The sequence below is a fragment of the Cervus canadensis genome, chromosome 25 (genome assembly GCF_019320065.1).
Source record: "Cervus canadensis isolate Bull #8, Minnesota chromosome 25, ASM1932006v1, whole genome shotgun sequence".
In the NCBI taxonomy this organism is placed as follows: Eukaryota; Metazoa; Chordata; class Mammalia; order Artiodactyla; family Cervidae; genus Cervus; species Cervus canadensis.
In genome coordinates, this window is record NC_057410.1 from 32,989,565 (window position 1) to 33,016,514 (window position 26,950).

General features: G+C 40.3%; 1 protein-coding gene and 1 non-coding gene across 2 annotated transcripts in view; both read right to left on the minus strand.

The window, feature by feature from the left end:
* PLEKHG7 (pleckstrin homology and RhoGEF domain containing G7) overlaps positions 1-26,950 on the minus strand; it is a 90,510-nt gene that overhangs the window by 26,521 nt on the left and 37,039 nt on the right. Inside the window, exons 6-10 of the mRNA XM_043446476.1 lie at positions 25,054-25,152; positions 24,007-24,150; positions 20,394-20,489; positions 19,437-19,538; positions 15,958-16,071 (exon numbers count right to left, since the gene is read on the minus strand). Of these exons, the coding sequence (XP_043302411.1) occupies positions 15,958-16,071; positions 19,437-19,538; positions 20,394-20,489; positions 24,007-24,150; positions 25,054-25,152 (555 nt within the window). The remainder of the gene's footprint in view (positions 1-15,957; positions 16,072-19,436; positions 19,539-20,393; positions 20,490-24,006; positions 24,151-25,053; positions 25,153-26,950) is intronic.
* Positions 20,024-20,127, minus strand: LOC122427853. Its single transcript, XR_006265558.1, has one exon. It is a non-coding gene; the product is annotated as a U6 spliceosomal RNA (small nuclear RNA).

Consider the following 26,950-nt stretch of genomic DNA (forward strand, 5'->3'; position numbering starts at 1 on the left):
CTAGATTTAACCTAGAGTCACAAAGACAGTTCAACATAAGCAATACACCACATCAACAAAAGAAAGGACAAAAAACCCCCATGATCATCTCAACAGATGCAGAAAAAGCATTGGATAAAATGTAACATCCCTTTATTATATATATTAAAAAAACTCTCCAGAAAGTGGGCACAGAGGAAACCTTCCTTAACATAATAAAGCTCATATATTACAAATCCACAGTTAACATCATTCACAAAAGTGAAAAGCTGAAAGCATTTCCTCTAAGATCAGGAACAAGTCAAGGATGTCCATTCTTGCCACTTTTATTCAACTTTAGTTTTAGAAGTCCTAGCCACTGTAATCAGAAAAGAAATGGAAATAAAAGGGATTCAAATTGGAAAAGAAGTAAAAACTTCACTGTTTGCAGATGACAGGATACAATATATAGAAAATCCTAAAGATGTTACCACAAAAATGCTAGAGTTTATCAATGAATTCAGTAAAATTGCAGGACACAAAATTAATACACAGAAATCTGTTGCATTTTTATAAACTAACAACAAAAGACCAGAAAGAGAAATTAGAGAAACAATCTCATTTACCATTGCATCAAAAAGAATAAAATACCTAGGAATAAACCTACCTAAAGAGCCAAAAGATCTGTATTCTGAAAACTATAAGATGCTGATATAAGAAATCAAAGATGACATAAACAGATGGAAAGATACACTGTGTTCTTGGACTGGAAGAAGCAATATTGTCAAAATGACTATATGACCCCAAAGCAATCTACAGATTCAGTGCAATCTCTATCAAATTACCAGTGGCATTTTTTATAGAACTAGAACAAAAAAATTTATAATTTGCATGGAAACACAAAAGATCCCAAACAGCCAAAGCAATCTTGATAAAGAAAAATGGAACTGGAAGAATCAGATTCCCTGACTGCAGACTATACTACAAAGCTATAGTCATCAAAACAGTATGGTACTGGCACAAAAACAAATACATTGATTAGTGGAGCATGATAGAAAGCCCAGAAATAAACCCATGCACCTATGGCCAATTAATCTTTGACAAAGGAGGCAAGAATATACAATGGAGAAAACATAATCTCTTCAGCAAACGGTGTTGGGAAAGCTGGACAGCTACATGTAAATCAATGAGATTAGCATACTGCCTTACATCCTACACAAAAATAAACTTCAAATGGCTTAATGACTTAAATATAAGGAAAAAAAAGAGTAAATATAAGACAGGACACCATAAAACTCCTAAAAGAGAACATAGGAAAAAGATTCTCTGATATAAATTGTAACAATGTTTTCTTAGGTCAAGTCTCCTAAAGCAACAGAAAAGCAACAGAAATAAAAACAAAAATAAACCCATTGGGACCTTATCAAACTTATAAGCTTTGATAATCAACAAGGTCCTATTGTGCAGCATAGGACACTATATTCAATATCTCATAATAAATTATAATAGAAAAGAATGTGAAAAAGTATTATATATATAGGTAAAACTGAATCACTTTCCTGCACACCAGAAATACATTGTAAATAAACTATATATAATAAGCAAAAAGTAAATTTACACATAAATCTTATAATTTATAAAATTATATTGATATAATTTATGTATAAATCATTAAAAATTCAATGTGTTCAGGGGAAGAGTGAAATGGATTGAGGGACCCAAATAAAACCTCGTTCTCCAGTCGTGGTGGGATGCAACCACGGTCTTGGGCACCCATTATTCTTGGGAACTTGGGAAATTTACTTAAGTTCTCTAAACCTCATCTGTGAAATGTGGATAACAAGCGTTGCCTTAACCGGGTGATGAGAGATTTTAAGGAGATAATCCACACACAGTGCTGACAACAGTGCCTGACATGTCTTGAATATTCAGTCCACAGCAGACAGATTTGTCGGCAACTGCTAACTGAGCAAAGACTAAGAGCCCTGGTACCAGGTTCCCAGTGTCTTGTTTTCTGACTTTTCTTGGCTGTGTTGGAGTGTCTTCTTTTGGGTGTCTTTGTTGCACTGTGTGGGCTTTCTCCATCTGCGGCAAGCAGGGGCTAGTCTCTAGTTGCTGTGCATGGGCCTCTCACTGGGGTGGCTTCTCTTGTGGAGCACGGGCTCCAGGGAGCTTGGGCTCAGTTGCCCTCTGGCATGTGGGCTTAGTTGCCCTGTGGCATGTGGGATCTTCCCAGTTCAGGGATCAAACCTATGTCCCCTGCATTGGCAGACAGATTTTTAACCACTGGACCACCAGGGAAGTCCCCCAGTGTCTTTCTCTGCATCACTCTGACTGACTCTGAAAAAGTGAGGGAAATTCTACTGTTGTCAATGCCCATAAAGATAATGTACAGATATTTGCAAAAACCAGCCCCACATGGTGTAGAGAGTAAATTCACCCCAGTGCAATCAGAGCCCAATTCCAGGCAGTCCATAAAATGACAAAGATGTTAAGTGCATTAGTTGCTCAGTTGTGTCTGACTCTGTGACCCCCCATGGACTGTAGCCCACCAGGCTCCTCTGTCTATGGAATTTTCCAGGCAAGAATACTGGAGTGAGTGGCCATTCCCTTCTCCAAGGGCTCTTCCCAAGCCAGGGAATGAATCTGGGTCTCCTGCACTGCAGGCAGATTCTTTATTGTCTGAGCCACTAGGGAAGCCCACAAAGATGTAAGTTTTCCAACAATGTTTATATCAAAGCCTAGGAGAAAGGTGGTCAACTTGACAGATTTGAATCCTGCCCCTGCCCTGAACAAACTTGCTTAAAAGCAAGTTGCTGAATTCTTCTAAGCTCCTGAAAAATGAGGATCACATCAAATCCTACAGGGTTATTGTGCAGACAGAGAAATCAGGGATGATCAGCATGCAGCACAGTGTCCGGCCACAGCCAAAGCCTGCAAACTAGTCACTTTTAGTATTATCATTTTTGTATTTGTATCATTATTATTGTATGTATAATCATTATACATTATTATTATTAATTATCTGTGATGAAGTTTTGTTCTGTGCTCTGGGGCTGTGGAAGGCAGATTTGCCTCCAAGCCCTCCCAAAGCCTCTCCCTGACCCTTCAACCTTTGTTTCATGATTCTAACAGTTCCTTTGCAACAGGAAGTAGGCCTGAGGAGTTGTAAATAGTCCTGGAGTAAAGTGCACTGGAGTGTTTTGCCTGAAGACCTTTATCCAGGTTCTTTTATTGCCACCTATTGGTCCTGTGATCTTACAAAGGTCACATAACCTCTCTGAGTCTCAGGGACATGTGGGGACACAATGTAATCAACTTCACAGATTTGTGGTAAGATTTAAAAGGATGTTTGAGAAAGTGCTTGGCAAAGCATGATGCTTATAAAAGTATTACATGTTATCATTACAACAGTGCATCCTCCATTCTTTCTCCTAAATATCTTTGGATGCCATATATATCTCATACATGTAAACTTCTGTGTCACAATTGTTAACGGACTTCCCACAGTTATTTGAAAACAGTGTCTGAACCTTGTGCTGGCTTGGGAGGGAGAGGAATGAACCTGGATTCTCCCCAGTCTGGCAAGGAGTCTCATCCACCAGCTTCCAGGGACAAGTTTTGCAACAAGTTTATTCATGAAATCTAACGAGCTTTCAGGTTTTGGTTTGAGTAGCAAAGAAAACACTGAAAGGCTAAAGCTACTAAAATAGGGCCATGGCTCTTCCCAACATCATTTATGCCACACCCTGGTTTCCTGGCACATTCTGGCCGTGGCAAAGATGCTCTGATTCACAGCAAAAAGTTATTGGGAGCTCTGTGTGGTGGCTCTTCCTTCTATGGCTCTGAGGTGATGCTCTGACAGGTGCTTCTTGCAGCTGCATGGCTTTCTGGAATGGCATGGACCATTTTCTTGGGTCATAAAAAGAGTTCTGGCATAATACTGAAAGGTACAGTTCAGACTAAATATATGTCAAAAAAAAACCCCAAAAAACAAAAAAACAAACTCCAAAAAACCAGTGGGGTGGGGGGCAGGTGGTTCAAAGGAACTAGAGAAGTCGAGGACAAATTTTTCCAGTTTTGCTTATTTGCAAACACTGAAGGTCCTGAGCACAAATAATCTGTTCTGAAACGGGTGAATTTAACTCAGATGACCATTATATCTACTACTGTGGGCATGAGTCCCTTAGAAGAAATGGAGTAGCCCTCATAGTCAACAAGAGAGTCCAAAATGCCTGTACCTGGATACAATCTCAAAAACAACAGAATAATCTCTGTTCATTTCCAAGGCAAACCATTCACTATCACGGTAATCCAAGTCTATGCTCTGACCACTAATGCTGAAAAGCTGAAGTTGAATGGTTCTATGAAGACCTACAAGACCTTTTAGAATTAACACCCAAAAAAGATGCCCTCTTCATTATAAGGGACTAGAATGCAAAAGTGGAGTCAAGAAATACCTGGAGTAACAGGCAAATTTGGCCTTGGAGTACAGAATGAAGCAGGGCAAAGGCTAAGAGAGTTCTGCCAAGAGAAGGCACTGATCATAGCAAATACCCTCTTCCAACAACACACGAGAAGATTCTACACATGGACATCACCAGATGGTCAACACTGAAATGTGATTATATTCTTTGCAGCCAAAGATGGAGAAGCTGTATACAGTCAGCAAAAACAAGACTGGGAGCTGACTGTGGCTCTGATCATTAACTCCTTACTGCCAAATTAAGACTTATATTGAGGAAAGTAGGGAAAACCACTAGACCATTCAGGTATGACCTAAATAAAATTCCTTACAATTATACAGTGGAAGTGAGGAATAAATTCAAGCAGTTATATCTGATAGACAGAGTGCCTGAAGAACTATGGACAGAGGTTCGTGACACTGTACGGGAGGCAGTGATCAAGACCATCCCCCCCGCCTCAAAAAATGCAAAAAGGCAAAACGGTTGTCTGACGAGGCCTTACAAATAGCTGAGAAAAGAAGAGAAGCTAAAGGCAAAAGAGAAAAGGAAAGATATACCCATCTGAATGCAGAGTTCTAAGGAAATGCAAGGAGAGATAAGAAAGCCTTCCTACGTGATCAATGCAAATAGAGGAAAACAACAGAATGGGAAAGACTAGAGATCTCTTTAAGAACATTAGCACTATCAAGGGAATATTTCATGTGAAGATGGCCACAATAAAGGACAGAAATGGTATGGACCTAATAGAAGCAGAATATATTAAGAAGAGGTGGCAAGAATACACAGAAGAACTATACAAAAAAGATCTTCACGACCCAGATAACCACGATGGTGTGATCACTCACCTAGAGCCAGACATACTGGAATGTAAAATCAAGTGGGCCTTAGGAAGCATCAGCTCATTTCAGTTGCTCAGTCGTGTCTGACTCTTTGCGACCCCATGAATCGCAGCACGCCAGGCATCCCTGTCCATCACCAACTCCCAGAGTTTACCCAAACTCATGTCCAACAAGTCGGTGATGCCATCCAGCCATCTCATCCTCTGTTGTCCCCTTCTCCTCCTGCCCTCAATCCCTCCCAGCATCAGGGTCTTTTCCAATGAGTCAGCTCTTCACATGAGGTGGCCAAAGTATTGGAGTTTCAGCTCCAGCATCAGTCCTTCCAATGAACACCCAGGATTGATCTCCTTTAGAATGGACTGGCTGGGGGAGGAGCTAAGATGGCAGAGGAATAGGACGGGGAGACCACTTTCTCCCCTACAAATTCATGGAAAGAACATTTGAACGCTGAGCAAACTCCACAAAACAACTTCTGATCGCTAGCAGAGGATATCAGGCACCCAGAAAAGCAGCCCATTGTCTTCGAAAGGAGGTAGGACAAAATATAAAAGATAAAGAGAGAGACAAAAGAGCTAGGGACAGAGACCATCCCGGGAAGGGAGTCTTAATAGAGGAAGTTTCCAAACACCAGGAAACCCTCTCACTGGCGGGTTTGGGGGAAGTTTTCAAATCTCAGAGGGCAACCTACCCGGGAGGAAAAATAAATAAAACCCACAGATTGCATGCCTAAAAGCAACTCCCAGCAGAAAAGTACCCCGGGTGCTCTCATCTGCCACCAGCAAGTGGGGGCTGAACAGAGAGGAGCGGACGGCAGTGCTTAGGGTAAGGACCGGTCCTGAATGCCCTGAGGGCAATTGGAGGGAGCTAACGTGAGATAGCAACTTAAACTGTGGGATAGCAAGAGAGAGAAAATTAAACTGCGGAAAGTGCTAACCGAACACACTGCCGGTCTGCAGAACAAAGGAAGGACTGAGCAATTCCAAAGAGCTACCCGTTGGCGGACCGGCCCATCCCCTGCTGGAGGCAAGAGGCAGGGGGGAGGGGAAACGGGCAAACTCGGCCCCAGAGACAGCGTCCTCTACCAAACTGCAAACAGGCTCCCAATTTCTAACCAAAGACTTCCTGAGAGTCTGGATGGTTGACATCCGGAGGGAGGGTCGCAGCTAGAGTCCAGCTCCCCAGAAGAGACACAAGGCACACCCAACTGGCGCGCCTGGAAACTGAGGCCGGGACCGCGGAGGGGAGAAGGCGCACTGCACCCGGGGAGAGTGTGCCCGTCAAGCTCCTGGCTGCCTGAGCTGCTCTGGCCAGGCAAGGCACAAAATGCAGGCCCAGCCAAGTCTGTGCTTTTGTGGAGTACCCAAAAACTGGAACCTGAGCGACTTAGGCCTGAGAAGTGCATGCAATGCAGGGCCTGCTCCCTGGAGAGCAGCCGGGAGCCTGAGCAGTGTAGACGGGGAAGCACACACCCGTGAGCGGGGCAAACCCAGTGTGGCCGGAACACTGCGAGTGCTCCCCACACATGCCAGTGACATCTGCCTGCAGCGCCCCTCCCTCCCCACAGCAGGACTGAACAAGCGAACCTAAACAAGAGACCACCTCCGTCCGCCTGTGTCAGGGCAGAAATTAGACACTGAAGAGACCTGCAAACAGAAGCCAAATAAACAAAGGGAACCGCTTCAGAAGTGACCGGTGCAACAGATTAAAATCCCTGTAGTTAACACCGACTACACCGGAAGGGGCCTATAGATATTGAGAAGTGTAAGCTGGAACTGAGGAGCTATCTGAAACTGAACCGAACACACACTGCCTGCAACAGCTCCAGAGAAATTCCTAGATATATTTTTACTATTTTTTTTAACTAAAAAAATTTTTTTTTAAATGAAAAAAAAATTTTTTAAGTCCTCTATTACTACTTCATTACTCCTTAATTTTCATTTTCATAACCCACTATAACCTTGCAAAAAAAACACCCTATTTTTAAAGCAAACTTCATATGTATTTCTTAACTTTTTTTTGTTTTTAATATTATATTTTTAAGAGTCTAACCTCTAATCCAGATTTTTAATCTTTGTTTTTCAGTATTTGATATCAATTTTGGACATTTAAGAATCCAACATTCAGTACCCATTTTTACTCAGGAGTGTGATGATTACTCTCTCTTCCTTTTGACTCTCCTTTTTCTCCCCCAGATCACCTCTATTTCCTCCCTCCCCCTTCTCTTCCCAATCCAATTCTGTGAATCTCTGTGGGTGTCTGGGCTACGGAGAACACTTTGGGAACAGAGAATTGCGTAGATCTGTCTCTCTCCTCTTGAGTCCCCCTCTTTCTCCTCCTGCTCATCTCTATCTCCCTCCTCCCTCTCCCCTTTTTCATGTAACTCTGTGAACCTCTCTGGGTGTCCCTCACGGTGGAGAATCTTTTCACCATTAAACTAGAAGTTTTATTATCAGTGCTGTATAGTTGGAGAAGTCTTGAGGCTACTGGAAGAATAAGACTGAAATCCAGAGAGAGGAGATTTAAGCCCAAAACCTGAGAACACCAGAAAACTCCTGACTACGGGGAACATTAAGTAGTAAGAGACCATCCAAAAGCCTCCATACTTACACTGAAACCAACCACCACCCAAGAGCCAATAAGTTCCAGAGCAAGACATACCACAAAAATTCTCCAGCAACGCAGGAACATAGCCCTGAGCGACAACATACAGGCTGCCCAAAGTCACACCAAACCCATAGACCCATCTCAAAACTCACTACTGGACACTCCATTGCACTCCAGAGAGAAGAAATCCACCAGAACACTGACACAAGCTTCCCTAACCAGGAAATCTTGACAAGCCAATTGTCCAACCCCACCCACTGGGAGAAACCTCCACAATAAAAAGGAACCACAGACCACCAGAATACAGAAAGGCCACCCCAAATACAGCAATCTAAACAAGATGAAAAGGCAGAGAAAACCCAGCAGGTAAAGAAACATGAAAAATGCCCACCAAGCCAAACAAAAGAGGAGGAGATAGGGAATCTACCTGAAAAAGAATTTAGAATAATGATAATAAAAATGATCCAAAATCTTGAAAACAAAATGGAGTTACAGATAAATAGCCTGGAGACAAGGATTGAGAAAATGCAAGAAATGTTTAATAAAGACCTAGAAGAAATAAAAAGAGTCAATTAAAAATGAATAATGCAATAAATGAGATAAAAAACACTCTGGAGGGAACCAACAGTAGAATATGGAGACAGAAGATAGGATAAGTGAGGTAGAAGATAAAATGGTGGAAATAAATGAAGCAGAGAGGAAAAAAGAAAAAAGGATCAAAAGAAATGAGGACAACCTCAGGGACCTCTGGGACAATGTGAAACGCCCCAACATTCGAATCATAGGAGTCCCAGAAGAAGAACAAAAAGAAAGGCCATGAGAAAATACTCGAGGAGATAATAGCTGAAAACTTCCCTAAAATGGGGAAGGAAATAGCCACCCAAGTCCAAGAAACCCAGAGAGTCCCAAACAGGATAAACCCAAGGCGAAACACCCCAGGACACATATTAATCAAATTAACAAAGATCAAACACAAAGAACAAATATTAAAAGCAGCAAAGGAGAAACAACAAATAACACACAAGGGGATTCCCGTAAGGATAACAGCTGATCTATCAATAGAAACGCTTCAGGCCACAAGGGAATGGCAGGCCATACTTAAAGTAATGAAAGAGAATAACCTACAACCCAGATTACTGTACCCAGCAAGGATCTCATTCAGATATGAAGGAGAATTCACAGACAAGCAAAAGCTGAGAGAACTCAGCACCACCAAACCAGCTCTTCAACAAATGCTAAAGGATCTTCTCTAGACAGGAAACACAGAAAGGTTGTATAAACGTGAACCCAAAACAACAAAGTAAATGGCAACGGGACCATACCTATTAATAATTACCTTAAATGCAAATGGGTTGAATGCCCCAACCAAAAGACAAAGACTGGCTGAATGGATACAAAAACAAGACCCCTATATATGCTGTCTACAAGAGACCCACCTCATAAGGGACACATACAGACTGAAAGTGAAGGGCTGGAAAAAAATATTTCACGCAAATGGAGACCAAAAGAAAGCAGGAGTTGCAATACTTATATCAGATAAAATAGACTTTAAAACAAAGGCTGTGAAAAGAGACAAAGAAGGACACTACATAATGATCAAAGGATAAATCCAAGAAGAAGATACAACAATTATAAATATATATGCACCCAACATAGGAGCACTGCAATATGTAAGGCAAACGCTAATGAGTATGAAAGGGGAAATTGACAATAACACAATAATAGTGGGAGACTTTAATACCCCGCTCACACCTATGGATAGAGCAACTAAACAGAAAATTAACAAGGAAACGCAAACTTTAAATGACACAATGGACCAGCTAGACCTAATTGATATCTATAGGACATTTCACCCCAAAACATAATAACTTCAACCTTTTTCCTCAAGTGCACATGGAACCTTCTCCAGAAAAGATCAATCCTGGGCCCATAAATCTAGTTCTTGGTGAAATTAAAAAAAAATGAAAAATCAATTCCAGTCATCTTTTCTGGCACTGTGCAGTAAGATTAGATCTCAATTACAGGAAAAAATTATTAAAAATTCAAACATATGGAGGCTAAATAACATGCTTCTGAATAACCAACAAATCATAGAAGAAATCAAAAAAGAAATCAAAATATGCATAGAAATGAATGAAAATGAAAACACAACAACCCAAAACCTATGGGACATTGTAAAAGCAGTGCTAAGGGGAAGGTTCATAGCATTACAGGCTTACATCAAGAAACAAGAAAAAAACCAAATAAATAACCTAACTCTACACCTAAAGCAATTAGAGAAGGAAGAAATGAAGAACCCCAGGGTTAGCAGAAGGAAAGAAATCTTAAAAATCAGGGCAGAAATAAATGCAAAAGAAACTAAAGAGACCATAGCAGAAATCAACAAAGCTAAAAAGCTGGTTTTTTGAAAAAAGAAACAAAATTGACAAACCATTAGCAAGACTCATTAAGAAACAAAGAGAGAAGAACCAAATTAACAAAATTAGAAATGAAAATGGAGAGATCACAACAGACAACACTGAAATACAAAGGATCATAAGAGACTACTACCAGCAGCTCTATGCCAATAAAATGGACAACTTGGAAGAAATGGACAAATTCTTAGAAAAGTATAACTTTCCAAAATGGAACCAGGAAGAAATAGAAGATCTTGACAGGACCATCACAAGCAAGGAAATTGAAACTATAATCAGAAATCTTCCAACAAAGAAAAGCCCAGGACCAGATGGCTTCACAGCTGAATTCTACCAAAAATTTAGAGAAGAGCTAACACCTATCCTACTCAAACTCTTCCAGAAAATTGCAGAAGAAGGTAAACTTCCAAACTCATTCTATGAGGCCACCATCACCCTAATTCCAAAACCAGACAAAGATGCCACAAAAAAAGAAAACTACAGGCCAATATCACTGAGTGACATAGAATGCAAAATCTCAAACAATTTCTAGCAAACAGAATCTCAACAACATATTAAAGATCATAACACCCATGACCAAGTGGGGCTTATCCCAGGAAATGCAAGGATTCTTTAGATATCGGCGCAAATCAATCATGTAATTACACCAAACAATTTAACAAATTGAAAGATAAAACATATGATTATCTCAATAGATGCAGAGAAAGCCTTTGACAAAATTCAACACTCATTTATGATTAAAACTCTCCAAAAAGCAGGAATAGAAGGAACATACCTCAACATAATAAAAGCTATATATGACAAACCCACAGCAAGCATCACCCTCAATGGTGAAAAATTGAAAGCATTTCCCCTGAAATCAGGAACAAGACAAGGGTGCCCAACCCACCACTACTATCCAACATGGTTTTGGAAGTTTTGGCCACAGCAATCAGAGCAGAAAAAGAAGTAAAAGGAATCCAGACAGGAAAAGAAGTGAAACTCTCACTGTTTGCAGATGACATGATCCTCTACATAGAAAACCCTAAAGACTCTTCCAGAAAATTACTAGAGCTAATCAACGAATATAGTAAAGTTGCAGGATATAAAATTAACACACAGAAATCCCTTGCATTCCTATACACTGACAATGAAAAAACAGAAAGGGAAATTAAGGAAACAACACCATTCACCATTGCAACAAAAAGAATAAAATACTTAGGAGTATATCTACCTAAAGAAACAAAAGACCTATACATAGAAAACTATAAAACACTGATGAAAGAAATCAAAGAGGACACAAACAGATGCAGAAATATACCGTGTTCATGGATTGGAAGAATCAATATTGTCAAAATGTCTATACTACCCAAAGCAATCTATAGACTCAATGCAATCCCTATCAAGCTACCAATGGTATTTTTCACAGAACTAGAACAAATAATTTCACAATTTGTACGGAAATACAAAAAACCTTGAATAGCCAAAGTAATCTTGAGAAAGAAGAATGGAACTGGAGGAATCAACCTGCCTGACTTCAGACAATACTACAAAGCCACAATCATCAAGACAGTATGGTACTGGCACAAAGACAGAAATATAGATCAATGGAACAGAATAGAAAGCTCAGAGATAAATCCACGAACCTATGGACACCTTATCTTTGACAAAGGAGGCAAGGATATACAATGGAAAAAAGACAACCTCTTTAACAAGTGGTGCTGGGAAAACTGGTCAACCACTTGTAAAAGAATGAAACTAGAACACTTTCTAACACCATACACAAAAATAAACTCAAAATGGATTAAAGATCTAAATGTAAGACCAGAAACTATAAAACTCCTAGAGGAGAACATAGGCAAAACACTCTCCGACATAAATCACAGCAAGATCCTCTATGACCCACCTCCCAGAATATGGAAATAAAAGCAAAACTAAACAAATGGGACCTAATGAAACTTAAAAGCTTTTGCACAACAAAGGAAACTATAAGCAAGGTGAAAAGACAGCCCTCAGATTGGGAGAAAATAATAGCAAACGAAGAAACAGACAAAGGATTAATCTCAAAAATATACAAGCAACTCCTGCAGCTCAATTCCAGAAACATAAATGACCCAATCAAAAAATGGGCCAAAGAACTAAACAGACATTTCTCCAAAGAAGACATACAGATGGCTAACAAACACATGAAAAGATGCTCAACATCACTCATTATCAGAGAAATGCAAATCAAAACCACAATGAGGTACCATTACACGCCAGTCAGGATGGCTGCTATCCAAAAGTCTACAAGCAATAAATGCTGGAGAGGGTGTGGAGAAAAGGGAACCCTCTTACACTGTTGGTGGGAATGCAAACTAGTACAGCCGCTATGGAGAACAGTGTGGAGATTTCTTAAAAAACTGGAAATAGAACTGCCATATGACCCAGCAATCCCACTTCTGGGCATACACACCGAGGAAACCAGATCTGAAAGAGACACATGCACCCCAATGCTCATCGCAGCACTGTTTATAATAGCCAGGACATGGAAACAACCTAGATGCCCATCAGCAGATGAATGGATAAGAAAGTTGTGGTACATATACACAATAGAATATTACTCAGCCATTAAAAAGAATACATTTGATCAGTTCTAATGAGATGGAGCCCATTATACAGAGTGAAGTAAGCCAGAAATAAACACCAATACAGTATACTAATGCATATATTTGGAATTTAGAAAGATGGTAACGATAACCCTATATGCAAGACAGAAAAAGACACAGATGTATAGAACAGACTTTTGGACTCCATGGGAGAAGGTGAGGGTGGGATGATCTGAGAGAATAGCATTGAAACATGTATATTATCAAGTGTGAAACAGATCGCCAGTCTAGGTTGGATGCATGACACAAGTGCTCGGGACTGGTGCACTCGGATGACCCAGAGGGATGGGATGGGGAGGGAGGTGGGAGGGGGGTTCAGGATGGGGAACACATGTAAATCCATGGCATGTGGATTCATGTCAATTTATGGCAAAAACCACTATAATACTGTAAAATAATTAGCCTCCAACTAATAAAAATAAATGAAAAAAAAAAAAAAAAAGAATGGACTGGTTGGATCTCCTTGCAGTCCAAGGGACTCTCAAGAGTCTTCTCCAACACCACAGTTCAAAAGCATCAATTCTTTAGCACTCAGCTTTTTTCATGGTCCAACTCTCACGTCCATACATGACCACTGGAAAAACCATAGCCTTGACTAGATGGACCTTTGATGACAAACTAATATCTCTGCTTTTTAATATGCTAGCTATCTAGGTTGGTCATAACTTTCCTTCCAAGGAGTAAGTGTCTTTTAATTTCATGGCTGCAATTACTTTCTCCAGTGATTTTGGAACCCAAAAAATAAAGTCTGACACTGTTTCCACTGTTTCCTCATCTATTTCCCATGAAGTGATGGGACCAGATGCCATGATCTTAGTTTTCTGAATGTTGAGTTTTAAGCCAGCTTTCTCACTCTCCTCTTTTCACTTTCATTAAGAGGCTTTTTAGTTCCTCTTCACTTTCTGCCATAAGGGTGGTGTCATCTGCATATCTGAGGTTATTGATATTTCTCCCAGCTATCTTGATTCCAGCTTGTGCTTCTTCCAGCCCAGCGTTTCTCATGATGTACTCTGCATATAAGTTAAATAAGCAGGGTGACAATATACAGCCTTGACGTACTCCTTTTCATATTAGGAAGCATCACTATGAACAAAGCTAGTGGAGGTGATGGAATTCCAGTTGAGCTATTTCAAATCCTAAAAGATGATGCTGTGAATGTGCTGCACTCAATATGCCAGCAAATCTGGAAAACTCGGCAGTGGCCACAGGACTGGAAAAGGTCAATTTTCATTCCAATTCCAAAGAAAGGCAATGCTAAAGAATGTTCAAATTACCTCACAACTGCCCTCACCTCACACACTATCAAAGTAATGCTCAAAATTCTCCAAGCCAGGCTTCAACAGTACGTGAACTGTGAATTTCCAGATGTTCAAGCTGGTTTTAGAAAAGGCAGAGGAACCAGAGATCAAATTGCCAACATCTGTTGGATCATCAGAAAAGCTAGAGAGTTCCAGAAAAACATCTATTTCTGCTTTATTGACTATGCCAAAGCCTTTGACTATGTGGATCACAATAAACTGTGGAAGATTCTTCAAGACATGGGAATACCAGACCACCTGACCTGCCACCTGACCAGACCACCTGATCTGTATTCAGGTCAAGAAGAAACAGTTAGAACTAGACATGGAAGAACAGACTGGTTCCAAATCGGGAAAGGAGCATGCCAAGGATATATATTGTCACCCTGCTTACTTAACTTATATGCAGAGTACATCATGTGAAATGCTGAGGTGGATGAAGCACAAGCTGAAATCAAGATTGTTGGGAGAAATATCAATAACCTCAGAAATGCAGATGACACCACCCTAATGGCAGAAAGCCAAGAAGAACTAAAGAGACTCTTGATGAAAGTGAAAGAGGAGAGTGAAAAAGTTGGCTTAAAACTCAACATTCAGAAAATGAAGATCATGGAATCTGGTCCAATCACTTCATGGAAAATAGATGGGGAAACAGTGTCAAACTTTATTTTCTTGGGCTCCAAAATCACTGCAGATGGTGACTGCAGCCATGAAATTAAATATGCTTGCTGCTTGGAAGAAAAGTTATGACCAATCTAGACAGCATATTAAAAAGCAGAGACATCACTTTGCCAACAAAGGTCCATCTAGTCAAGGCTATGGTTTTTCTAGTAGTCATGAATGGATGTGAGAGTTGGACTATAAAGAAAGCTGAGCACTGAGGAATTGCTGCTGTTGAACTGTGGTGTTGGAGAAGACTCTTGAGAGTCCCCTGGACAGCAAGGAGATCCAACCGTCCATCCTAAAAGAAATCAGTCCTGATATCCACTAGAAGGACTGATGCTGCAGCTGAAACTCCAATACTCTGACTATCTGATGCGAAGAACCAACTCACTAGAAAAGATCCTGATGCTTGGAAAGATTTAAGGCAGGAGGAGAAGGGGACGACAGAAGATGAGATGGTTGGATGGCATCACCGACACGATGGACATGAGTTTGAATAGGTTCCGTGAGTTGGTGATGGACAGGGAAGCCCAGCGTGCTGCAGTCCATGAGGTTGCAAAGAGTTGGACACGACCAAGTGACTGAACTGAATAACGCTTGGGACCCACAGCTGCCATGCTGGACAACTTCAGGGGCAGCATTTACACTGTGTGCTATGATGTTCTCTAGGAGGCGCCACTCACGTAGAATACAATGGAAATGGTGCACCAAGCTTTTGGGCAATAGGACCTTGCTGGGACCAAATCCTACAAGACCCAGACGTGTATCACAAATAAAGCCTCAATCCTTACTTGTAGTTTTCTCACCAATTTCTTCTAAAAACAAACCAGTGGACAAATAAAACATTTTAAATCCCCAGTTAAAATGTCAGGAGGGACGTTAAGTGATACAATGTTTCCAGATAAACACTATTTAAAATCCTAATGCTGCAGTGGATGATGTGTTCCTACAGAAAGCAGGTTTGCAGTTAAAATGTATGCCTGATCACTTATTTCCCTCCTGTTCCATTTAATTTGGGTCTAATAGTTCCTAGTATCTGTTATAGCCAAAGAGTCTCAGGAAAAATATAAAAGAAAAAGGTACTTTACTTTTAAATAAATTCCAAAGTCATGTCTCTGCTTCAGGCTCTCAAGATAAAAGACAGCGGCCGAGTAGTTCAGGCAGTAGGTCTGGTGGCTCTGACACAGGCTACCTCGGAAATACTGCAAGAGGAGAAGGGCACGGGAGAGTGAATGGATGAAAAGCACAGAGAGACCTTCTCTTCACTTTTATCAGTAACCAAAGCAGGGAAAGTTGGGGACACACCATTATCAACCATGTATGCATGGAGAGAAACAGGTGATCGTCAAAATAAACACTATTAAAAAATGGTAGCCCCATAATAAACCATTAACTCCTCAACTGGAAAGCTTGATGCTGGAGCTGCAGCTCCAGTACTCTGGCTACCTGATGCAGAGCCAACTCACTGGAAAAGACCCTGATGCTGGGAAAGATTGAAGGCAGGAGGAAAGGGGGTGACAGAGGACGAGATGGTTGGATGGCATCACAGATTCAATGGTCATGAGTTTGAGCAAACTCAGAAGATAGTGAAGGACAGGGAAGCCTGGCATGCTGCAGTTCATGGGGTCGCAAAGAGTTGGACACAACTTAGTGACTGAACAACAGTAACTCCTCAGTAAATTGCCTTTTTTTGCCTGTATTTAAAAAAAAATACTATTTGGGACATCTTGATTTAATTCACCCTTTACTTGCACTTATGCTTTGTTGAGGCCTACACAGGCTGCATGATACCTGGTAACAGACATTGCCTCAGCCTGTGTTCATAGTATGTGATTAAAGTAACAACATCTAACTTTTCATCAAATCTTCTGTAAAAATATCCATAAACTGAATTCTCCTGCCAGCTTCTAAAAAAGAGTCAAATCTGGGGCACCTCATTAAATGTACTGTTTCATAGTGAGCATTTTATGTCCTTGTTTTACCTAATCTGACACTTGCCTTTCCCTTTCTTCACTATTTTTATATAATGTCTTTTTGCTATAATGACTACACATTCTTAAGCCACTTCAAATTTATATTAGAATAAGGCAGGTGGCCAGTGTCTAAGTATACACATTCACATTACCTAAATTACCACTGAGGGTAGGCCTGGTCATGGGACTTTCTGAGGCTGATGAATGTGAACAGATATGCCAGCAACTTGAAGAGTCAGTGAGCATTCTGCCTCAGTCTCTTATGTCTTTGCCCCGGAGACGTGGTGACATTGCAGATGGTGGCTGCTCCTTCAGCGGGGGTCCCAGAGTGAGGACAATGACAAAGCAGGAACACAGCGTGAGTGAGATGTGAACCAAGCCACTGAGATTTGGGGTTTCTTTCCATGGCACAACTGAATTTAACCTGACACGGGCCTTTTTAAATTTAGGAGAAACTTTTGCAGCCCACCTTTGCACATGTGCAACATATCAGGAAGCATTCATATATGGCTATCACTATAGACTTTCAGTGAAGAGTCCATGCTTTACTAGGCTATAAGGACATGTATACTATGGTCTGAACAGCTGTGTCCCCCTCAAATTCAAATGCTGAATCCTAATCCCCAAGGTGATGGTATTGGAGGAGGCGGACCCTTCCGGAGACGATGAGGTCCCAAAGGTGGAGCCTCCATGAATGAAATGAATGCCCTTACAAAAGAGACCCCGGACGGAGTTGTCTGGCCCTCTCCGCTATGTGAAGAATACAATGAGAAGCCTGTGACCAGAGGAGGGCCCTCACAACACCGGCTGCCACCGTGGTGTTGGATGTCCACCCTCTAGAACAGTTAGAGATTGATTTCTGGTGTTTACAAGCTACCCAGTTTGTGGCACTTTGTTACACAGAGCCTAAACAGACTAAGATAGACTACTTAGGTGTTTTGATGAAAAGTTGGTATTTCTTCAGACTATTCACTAAAAACTGAATTAAAAATTATTTTTAGGGGGCCAGGTCTTGTTGCTAATGTCCCAAGCAAGATGTCAGCCTTCAGATGGATACTCCCGGATATGTCTGCCACAGCATCTGTGTCCCAACAGAGAGCCGCAGCTACCCCTCACCCTTGGAGATCCTCCAAGACCAGCAGAGGAATGATATACTTGGATCTATAATGGGTGTTGATGCTCAATTGTGCTTCTTCTCATTACTATTAGAGGAGTATGGCCAGGTTAGTCCAAGGAGATGGACCAGGTCAGTCCAAGGAGCCAAGTGGAGAGAGGCTACCAGTTGTCCTAGCCCTTGATGGAGTACAGAAATTATCAAGAAAACCAAGGGGACGTCAGACCCTGAACCAACACACATCCAAACAATCATGCTCATTATCTAACTTACTAAGGGCTCTGCCCTTTGTTTAACAAAAATAAAAAATGTGTAGCATGTAATGGTCGAAAAAAAATAATTTCTGACTCTAAAGGAATTGGGAGATCCTGAGATTTTAGCTAATTTCCAATACTTGACATTCTTTCTCCTGTTTTTCAAAGCTTTTCTTATTCTAATCTACTTTCAGAGTTCACTGAAGGATCTCCCCACTTTATGCCTAGTTTTCTGCTTGTTTTGCCTTCTTAAATAGTCCTTGTTCATATCTTACCTCAAGCATCACTGCCTCAGGAAGAATTTCCTAGCTGTAACTACCTCACCATCTGCCCCAAACTAGAAGTTTCCTTTCATAATATCTATGTATCTTTTTTCCCCAGCACTGATCTCAATTTTACTATATAATCACTGGTGTCATTAGTTGATTAATTTCTTTCCCACTAGAATGAAAACTCCCCCAAAGTAAGGGGCATGTCTAATTCTGCACATTATCACATACAGGTTATCAGCCCCACATGTAAGTACTTCGTAATGCACACTACTTTTTGCTTTTCAATTTTGATACTTGCCCTTTGCAAGAACATTAAACATAAACCTGAGTATAATTTTTACAAGTCAATACATCTTAATCTACATTTTAAAAAATGGATTATAACAACTTAAATCTTGCTAAATGACGACAGGTAGAAACAGGATTCAAAAGCTCAAAGTAGGGGAGAAAGTTCAAATTATCTACTCAAGGTAAAAAATAGCATTTATCAGACCAGGGGTACAAGTCTTCCTTCCTTTCTCCCCCTTTAATACACAGAAGTCTTATTAAGGGTGCTGATGGATTTGAAGGTTTATTTTATTCCTTTCAGAAAGCCTGGCACTTTTGTTAGAACAACTACTGAACCATGTAATTAGCCTGCACAAACTATTGCTGTGAATATTGCTTTAAATTGAAGTCATTTGAAAAACAGACTTGGAAATGGCTTTTCCATGCATGCAGATTTCGTATTAATAAAACTCACACAGGAGAGATAACAATGGAAAAAGAGAATCTGCAACTTATTTTTGAAAATGTTGATTGGTGGAGAAAGGGATGGTTCCCTTGTGGGAGGGTGTTGGCAGAACTTTCCCAGAAATAACAATGATGACGACGGTCGAGGAAATATAAACAATCATCCTGAGAGGTGGGTGAATTTATCACACAGAAGCTGAGATACCCCAAAGAGGATTTTACCTTTGTGAGCACGGAAATAAAATCCAACGATGGTGAAGTCTCACAAGTGTCAATGTAGTCCTTGAAGATACGGAAAAGACTGTTCACAAAACCAAAGCTTGTCTAGGGCCAGGGAGAAAGGAAAACAGAGTAGGCACACTTGCAGGGGTAAGAAATAAATATCTGGGGAACTTCAAATTTTGTTCCTGCAGATGCTTCCTACTTCCAATTTATCTCCCTGGCAAAATTTAAAGATTTATTTTCCTCTACTCTCTAATATATTTTCTTATAAATGAATTCCTGTAGTATCTCTCTTCACTTCCTTTTTAGAGGAAAGATGGCTTTTATTTATAATACACGTGATAAAGAACATTCATTTGAGACTAGTCATTTATGATGATGGAGCACTTAGGAATATGTTTTTCTCTTTCTTTGTATTCAACATTATTTATTGAGGAAACTCATGTACCCAACATTACTTATTGAGTCCTTCTATGCACAAGGCACTATCTGAGGTCTTCTGGATAAAACGGTAAACAAGATGGGTTTCTGAGTATACACTAGAAGGTATGTACTTCTAGAAGGTGTTCCAGAACTTGTATTCTAGAAAAAACATGGAACATATCCTGAATCTGTGTGTCATTCCTGCACAGAATCCATGCTAATCTTTGTCTCATTCCAATTTTAGTACAAGTGCTGCTGAAGTGAGCATTCTGATTATTTTCTTAAATAACCACAGAAGAATTTAAAAAAAAAATGTTATTGAAGGCTAACTGATGGCTGCAATCTATTGGAAAGATTTCCTTCTTATTAACCTGAACTCCTGACCATAAGATTACATGGAGAAGAAATATGGAAGAAACCATATTCCATACGTTAACATGGAATACAAACCACAAAAAGAGACAGGCATAAATTTTCATGGTCCCCTGGTGATTTTTAAAACATGGCTACTGGAATCTTCCTACTTTGGCTCACCTGACTTAGCTCCTCCAGGTTTGCAAAAAGTCTCCATAAATCCACATCCAGGAGATATTCATGAGTCTGTAGATATTTTAATGTATTCATGAAGATCTTAAAAGAAATAAACACACATTACTTTTTGCTTTTAAATTTTGATATTTGCCCTTTGCAAGAACATTAAACATAAACCTCCTGAGTATAATTTTACAAAACAACTTAGAGATAAGTATTTTCAATGGTTAGGAATTGTGCTAAACACAAATAATGACATTTAAGCTCCACAGAACATATGGGAAATGTGCTCTTCCGTATGAAGTAGTCGTTGCCGTGTGAGCCCTAACAACATTCCTGTAGAATATAATTTATTCAAGCAAACTTTCTCTCCTCCCAGTGCCAAAGAAATTTCCAAGGTTCTCTTCTTCCCAGCAGCACTTACTTGAGACCAAAACAACATTCATTCTCAGTTTTTATTTATTCTTTCTCTGCAAAAGACTTGAATGTCCTTTACTTTCAGGAAATTGAAAAGAGAACTAATGAGTGAATATCCAATAACTGGTAAGATGTTTAGATTTGTATAAAGCCATTAAATATTAATGAAAACATTAAGAGAAGCTTTATGTTACTGTTACTTGATCGATGTTTTCCTACAGCAAGTCAAGAAAAAACTACAATCCTTACAGATAACCTGTTCCTCACTCAATAAACTAGAGAGAGATCAATTTATTGAAATAGGAATACTCTGTATCAGTATGATGAAGCATTCGGAGGGGCCAAATAAGTCAAGAATTACAGGTATGAAAAGATAGGGCTTTAGATCACCAACATTTTCCAATTCCTATTTCCATATTACTTAATCAAGGCAGTAAATGGTTCTTGAACTTGCATTAGAATCATTTAGAGGCCTCGTTAAACCAGAGATTAGCAGGCCCTATCCCAGGCCTTTCTGATTCAGAAGGTCTCTGATGAGATATGCGAATATGGATTTCTAACAAGTTCCCAAGTGATTCTGATGCTGCTGGTTCAGGGACCACACTTTGAGAACCACTGGTTTAGAGCTTCCTGCAATCTAGGGAGCACCATTTGTCTACAAATCTGTCAGTATCTAAGCATTTAAAACATATAGCAGTAAGAAACAGAAATCATGATTTCAGATAAATTGGAGACATTTAGAAGAAATCATCTTTGTGCTATGAGATTCTCTGCTTTAACTGTTTACAATAGCCAGGACATGGAAGCAACCCAGATGCCCATCAGCAGACAAATGGGTATGAAAGCTGTGGTACATATACACAATGGAATATTACTCAGCCATTAAAAATAATGCATTTGAATCAGTTATAATGAGGTGGATGAAACTGGAGCCTACTATACATAGTGAAGTAAGTCAGAAAGAAAAACACCAATACAGTATTTTAATGCATATATATGGAATTTAGAAAGATGGTAATGATGACCCTATATGCGAGACAGCAACAGAGACACAGATGTAAAGAACAGACTTTTGGACTCTGTGGGAGAAGGTGAGGGTGGGATGATTTGAGAGAATAGCATTGAAACATGTATATTATCATAGTGAAATAGATCGCCAGTCCAGGTTCGATGCCTGAGACAGGGTGCTCAGGGCTGGTGCACTGGGATGACCCAGAGGGATGAGATGGGGAGGGAGGGTCAGGATGGGGAACACATGTACACCCATGGCTCATTCATGTGAATATATGGCAAAAACCACCACAATATTGTAATTAGCCTCCAATTAAAATAAATTTTAAAAAATTCTTTGCTTTATAGAATTTTTTGCCATTTAAGAAAAATATCGAGTCTTTCAGTGAATTTGAGTTACAAAATTCCAATCTACAAGCAACTTTGGGAAATTTATATTGATTGCATAAAGGGAGGTACTTATATACTCTAAATACCAGGGAGGGGGGTTGAAAATAAACACTAATTGAATTTCTTTTAAACAGAAAATGCTAATTTAAAAAGCTTATGTAGTTGACAGTGGGACAGGAAGTTTCATCTTGTTTATTAGGGCAAAGGAAGGCCGTGGAGCTCATGCGGTGAGTGCTCTGCAGTGAACATCGATCAGTCCCCACCCAGCTTAAGTGCTCCCCTTTCCCGAACATCATCCCAGCTGTCACCTCAGTATCCACCCTTCCTCGTTCCTTGAATGTGATCGCCTTAAGACAATGAGCACCCTCCTTCCTTAACAGGGTAGCTGGTTCAACAGTGTGCATGTGACTTAAACCACTCCAAACTGAACGAAAATCAAGACTCTGGCTATGAATGTTAAGAAAAGATTTCTGTCTCTTTCTCTCCCTCCCTCCCCTTTCTATTTCTTACTCTTTCCATAGCCTCAAGGACAACAGCCACTCTGTGACTATAACAGAAGCTGGCCATAGGATGAAGCTCAGATCAGGGAAGACAGGGATGAGAGACGAAAAGAAATTTTGTCCTTGATTTTGAGCCCCTTGATCAAACCAACCTTGTATTCCCTCTCACCTCTGGGCTTTATGGTTACATGGGTCAATAATATACTGTCTTACTTAACTAGTTTTCCGTATCCTAACTGAAACAATCTCCAAGTTTTACCTTTCTAAGTGTCTTTGCTGTTTACATTTTGCTGGTAAAGTAATTAGCAATGACTGATACAATAAATATTACTTACAGTAAATAACTAACATTTGTATAGCACTTCCAAGATTTCAAAGGAAACTAATCTGGTCATCACAATGATCGTATCTTATGGCATTGTCATCCCTCTTACAGCTTAGAACAGGAATAACAAAAGACAAGCTGTGGGATAAATCGGGTCTGCTACCCATTTTTGTAAACTAGGTGTTATTTTAACACAGCCACACACATTTCTTTACAAATTATCTATAGCTTCTTTTACACTGCAACAGAAGAACTGAGTAGTTGCAATAAAGACCACATGGCTGGCAAAGCCCAAAATATTTACTATCTGGACCTTGACAGAAAGAATCTTCTGTTTAACGAAATGGAAGACTAGACTTTCTTAAGTTTACAAGGCAAGTCAGAGGCAGACCTAGGAGTTGAACTCATGTCTCCTAAGACAGTGCCTTTTCCTGGGTATGAGAGATGCCAGGATTCGAAAGTGCTTATGGGCAGACACAACTTCAGGGGCACCATTTTCCTGACAGACATCATGAACACACTGTATAATCCAAGTCCCTTGTGTTACACATGGATGGTTGTCTTGGAAATCTGTGACTGTGGCTCCATAGCTGACAAAACGCCTGGGGCTGACCATAAGGGAGTAAAAGAGCCCAAAGAGCAAGCTGATCAGAGATGGAATGGCTGCCTTGAGGGTGGTTGTGAGCTTCCCGACTTGGACAGCATGTAAACACAGGGTGCGAATCAGGCAGAAGAGATTCAAACATCACATGGAGCGCTGCACTAGTTTACGGAGAAGGTCTCACCCAATCCTCAGAGTCTATGTTTAAGAAAAGAATGGAGAGAAACCAAGTTGCAAATAACCAAAGATAAATAAAATTTCCTTAAGATTCCCTGAAAGAGGGGAGGCTCCCACCTTTCTTCAGCATGGAAAAAAAAAAAGTCCCCAAAGAACCAACGTTTTCCATCTAACAAAAATTAAAGCCAGCATTACCATCTTAAGAACTAATAAATGGTCCAAAAAATAAGTGCATTCACTCGTGAAGAGTTCCCACACAGCCTCTTGCTGCTTTCTCAAGTCTAATTGATTAGTAGGAAGTTTCTGATGCATTTCCATGACTTCATTCCAGGTCTTATCCTGTATGTGGGAGAAAAAGAGAGAACAAAATGTTTCCACCTCGATGGGCTGACCTGTTGTCCTTTCTTGGACTTGCAGTGCAGCAGAAACAAGCAATCCCTCAAATCATGATTTCCCATTGCGAGCCCCAGGCACCCCTCTGGATGCAAGTGAAAAACTGAAAGTGTTAGTTGCTCAGTCCTGTCTGACCTTTTGGGACCCCATGGACTGCAGTCTGCCAGGTTCCTATGACCATGGAATTCTCCAACTGGAGTGGGGAGGCATTCCCTTCTTCAGGGGATCTTTTCAACTCAGGGGTTGATCGTCCTGACCCAGGGATGGAACCTGGGTCTCCTGCATTGCAGGCAGATTCTTTACTGTCTGAGTCACCAGGAAGCCCATCCCTCTGGGCAGAGGCACCCAAACCACAGTTCTTTCTGCACGACTTTGGGATATCAATTCCTCCCATGCATGGGATGGACACGTTATTTACAGTTTAAAAAGAATCCCAAACCCAGAACTGGGAAATCTGATCCAGGTTCCACGAGTAACACTTGCTGAAATTAACTACTAAAGAATCATGAAATGAGAGTTTAAAGAGACCATCAGAAATTGTTTTATAAAAACCAGCTTATTTTTCAAATGAGGAAATGAAGGCCTACTGAGGAGAAGAGTTGTAACAACTATTAACATTTGTACAGGACTTCATGGTTTACAAAGTACTCTCATGTCCATCACTTTATTTAAGATAAAATGACATTCCCGAGGTTTCAATGTACTTTAGAGAGAGCAGACCTCCTTCTACCCTGGTCTGGGCTTCTCTCCTGCACTTTGCTATTATTATGAACAACACAATAATCTGACATCTTATAATAGTGATGAAAATAAAAAAAGAAGCCACATAGAAAACAAATCAGGAGATACCTTCAGGGTGTGGAACTCATAATCCCTGAAGTCTGTAATCTTCAAAGAGGACAGGCAGTCTTCCAGATCAGATATAAGCTTGTGCTTGTCTTTGCCCTGCTAAGAGATTGTAAGAACAGGATTTTCAAACTTGAATTCTTTTAATGATACACCTCTGGTAGACTCAGCATCTTTGTTTCACGGTCCCACATGCAGGAGATCAGGCTGCACATTTTGTCTATGAATCACTAACAGGTGAAAAGCCGTTTCTGAGCGAGTCTGACCCAAAGGAGTTCAGAATGTCAGATGTGGAGGAGAAAGGCTGGTGAACATGGCTGATACAAACCTCTCATTTTACTAATTAAAAAAAAAAAAGCTGGAGCCATAAAAAACAGATCGATTTCTGTCTAGTGCGCACCCTGCAAAAGCCAGTCCTTCACAGTCTAACTTTTCTGATGGACTTTACCATCAGAAGGGACCTTGGAGATCTTTGTTCAACCCCTCATTTAGCAGATGACTAAATAAAGTCCAGAGTATTAAAGGAACTTCCCAATACAGTAATTCTCAGCTGGAGAATACCAGGATCTGCTAGAAACTCTCGTTTCCTTAGAGTGGAACACCTATTTATTTTAGTTATAATTTTTATTTTTAAATAATATTAGTCAAAAGAATCAGGTTCAAAGGTGATATATGGTTTCTGTAGAAAACTTGAGAAACAAAACTACAAAGAAAATCAAAGTTACCTGTAATCTCCACTGGCTCCCCACACCCCCAGGTAACTACTGAAAACATTTTTCTTATTGTATTTATAATTAATTTTTAATGGTATCACATTCATATATCCTTTTGAAACTTACTCTATTGTGACTTTTTAATTTTTCTGACTCATTCACTATTCTCTTGCAACATCATGAATTACTCATTTTAAGAGTTCATTTTAGCAACTAAACCAGGAAGAAGCTATCAAATAACAATGTGAGGCTTTCTAAAGTCAACTTGGATGACTTTCAGATGAATGTTTATCACAAAGGACATTTTAACTTGCTGTATTGCTTCAGGGTTCATGATGCTAGCTTGGATCTAGTGGTTTGGTAGACATCATTCAACTTTAGGTAAAGGAGCCAGAGAAGGAAGGCTTATCTGCTATTGTGGGGATGTAGCTCCCTGTGTGTCAGAAAGGCAACCCTGTAACAATTTGAGAAAGTGCTAAAGGGCTATGGCTGAATTCTCTGCTAGGTTTATGGCACCAAAAGAAGAAACTTATTAGAGACTTATTAACTTCATAGTAGCAGAGAAATCTTGGAGCTGGTTGGGGACCTCCTACAGCAATTGGGACATGTGCCTTTCGTTGATGTCTGAAACCACAGTGACTGCATGTTGTGGAAATTAAAAATCAGCAGTCAGTTGGAAAATATGGAAGCTGAGGCAATGGAAGACGGACTGGACATGGGGAAAGTGGGCGCCAGCCCTCTACCTTGAAGAACACTCACTGTGGCTAAGGATCTGACCAACCTCCTGACCAAAGTGCTTGGTGGATATGATAGCGAGAAGGGAAGGGACAGTCCTCTCAAAGGAAATGCTAACTTTAGAGTTACAGACCCATTACTGGAAGTTGTGCTCCTTCCGCTATGGTGGCACTGGCTTCCGGTGGAGAGGCAATGAGAAGATGTTAAGGGTATTTGAGAGAACATAGAAGATAAAGAAAATAAGTCAAGGTTAATTCTCAGGGCTCGAATTTAATAACTAAGAGGTGGGGGGACTTTCAAGATGGCAGAGGAATAAGATGGGGAGATCAACCTCCTCCCCACAAATACATCAAAAATACATCTCCAAGTGGATCAACTCATACAGCACACATTCTGAATGCTAGCAGAAGATCCTTGACTTCCAAAAAGGAAAGCCAATCTTCTCAGAATGA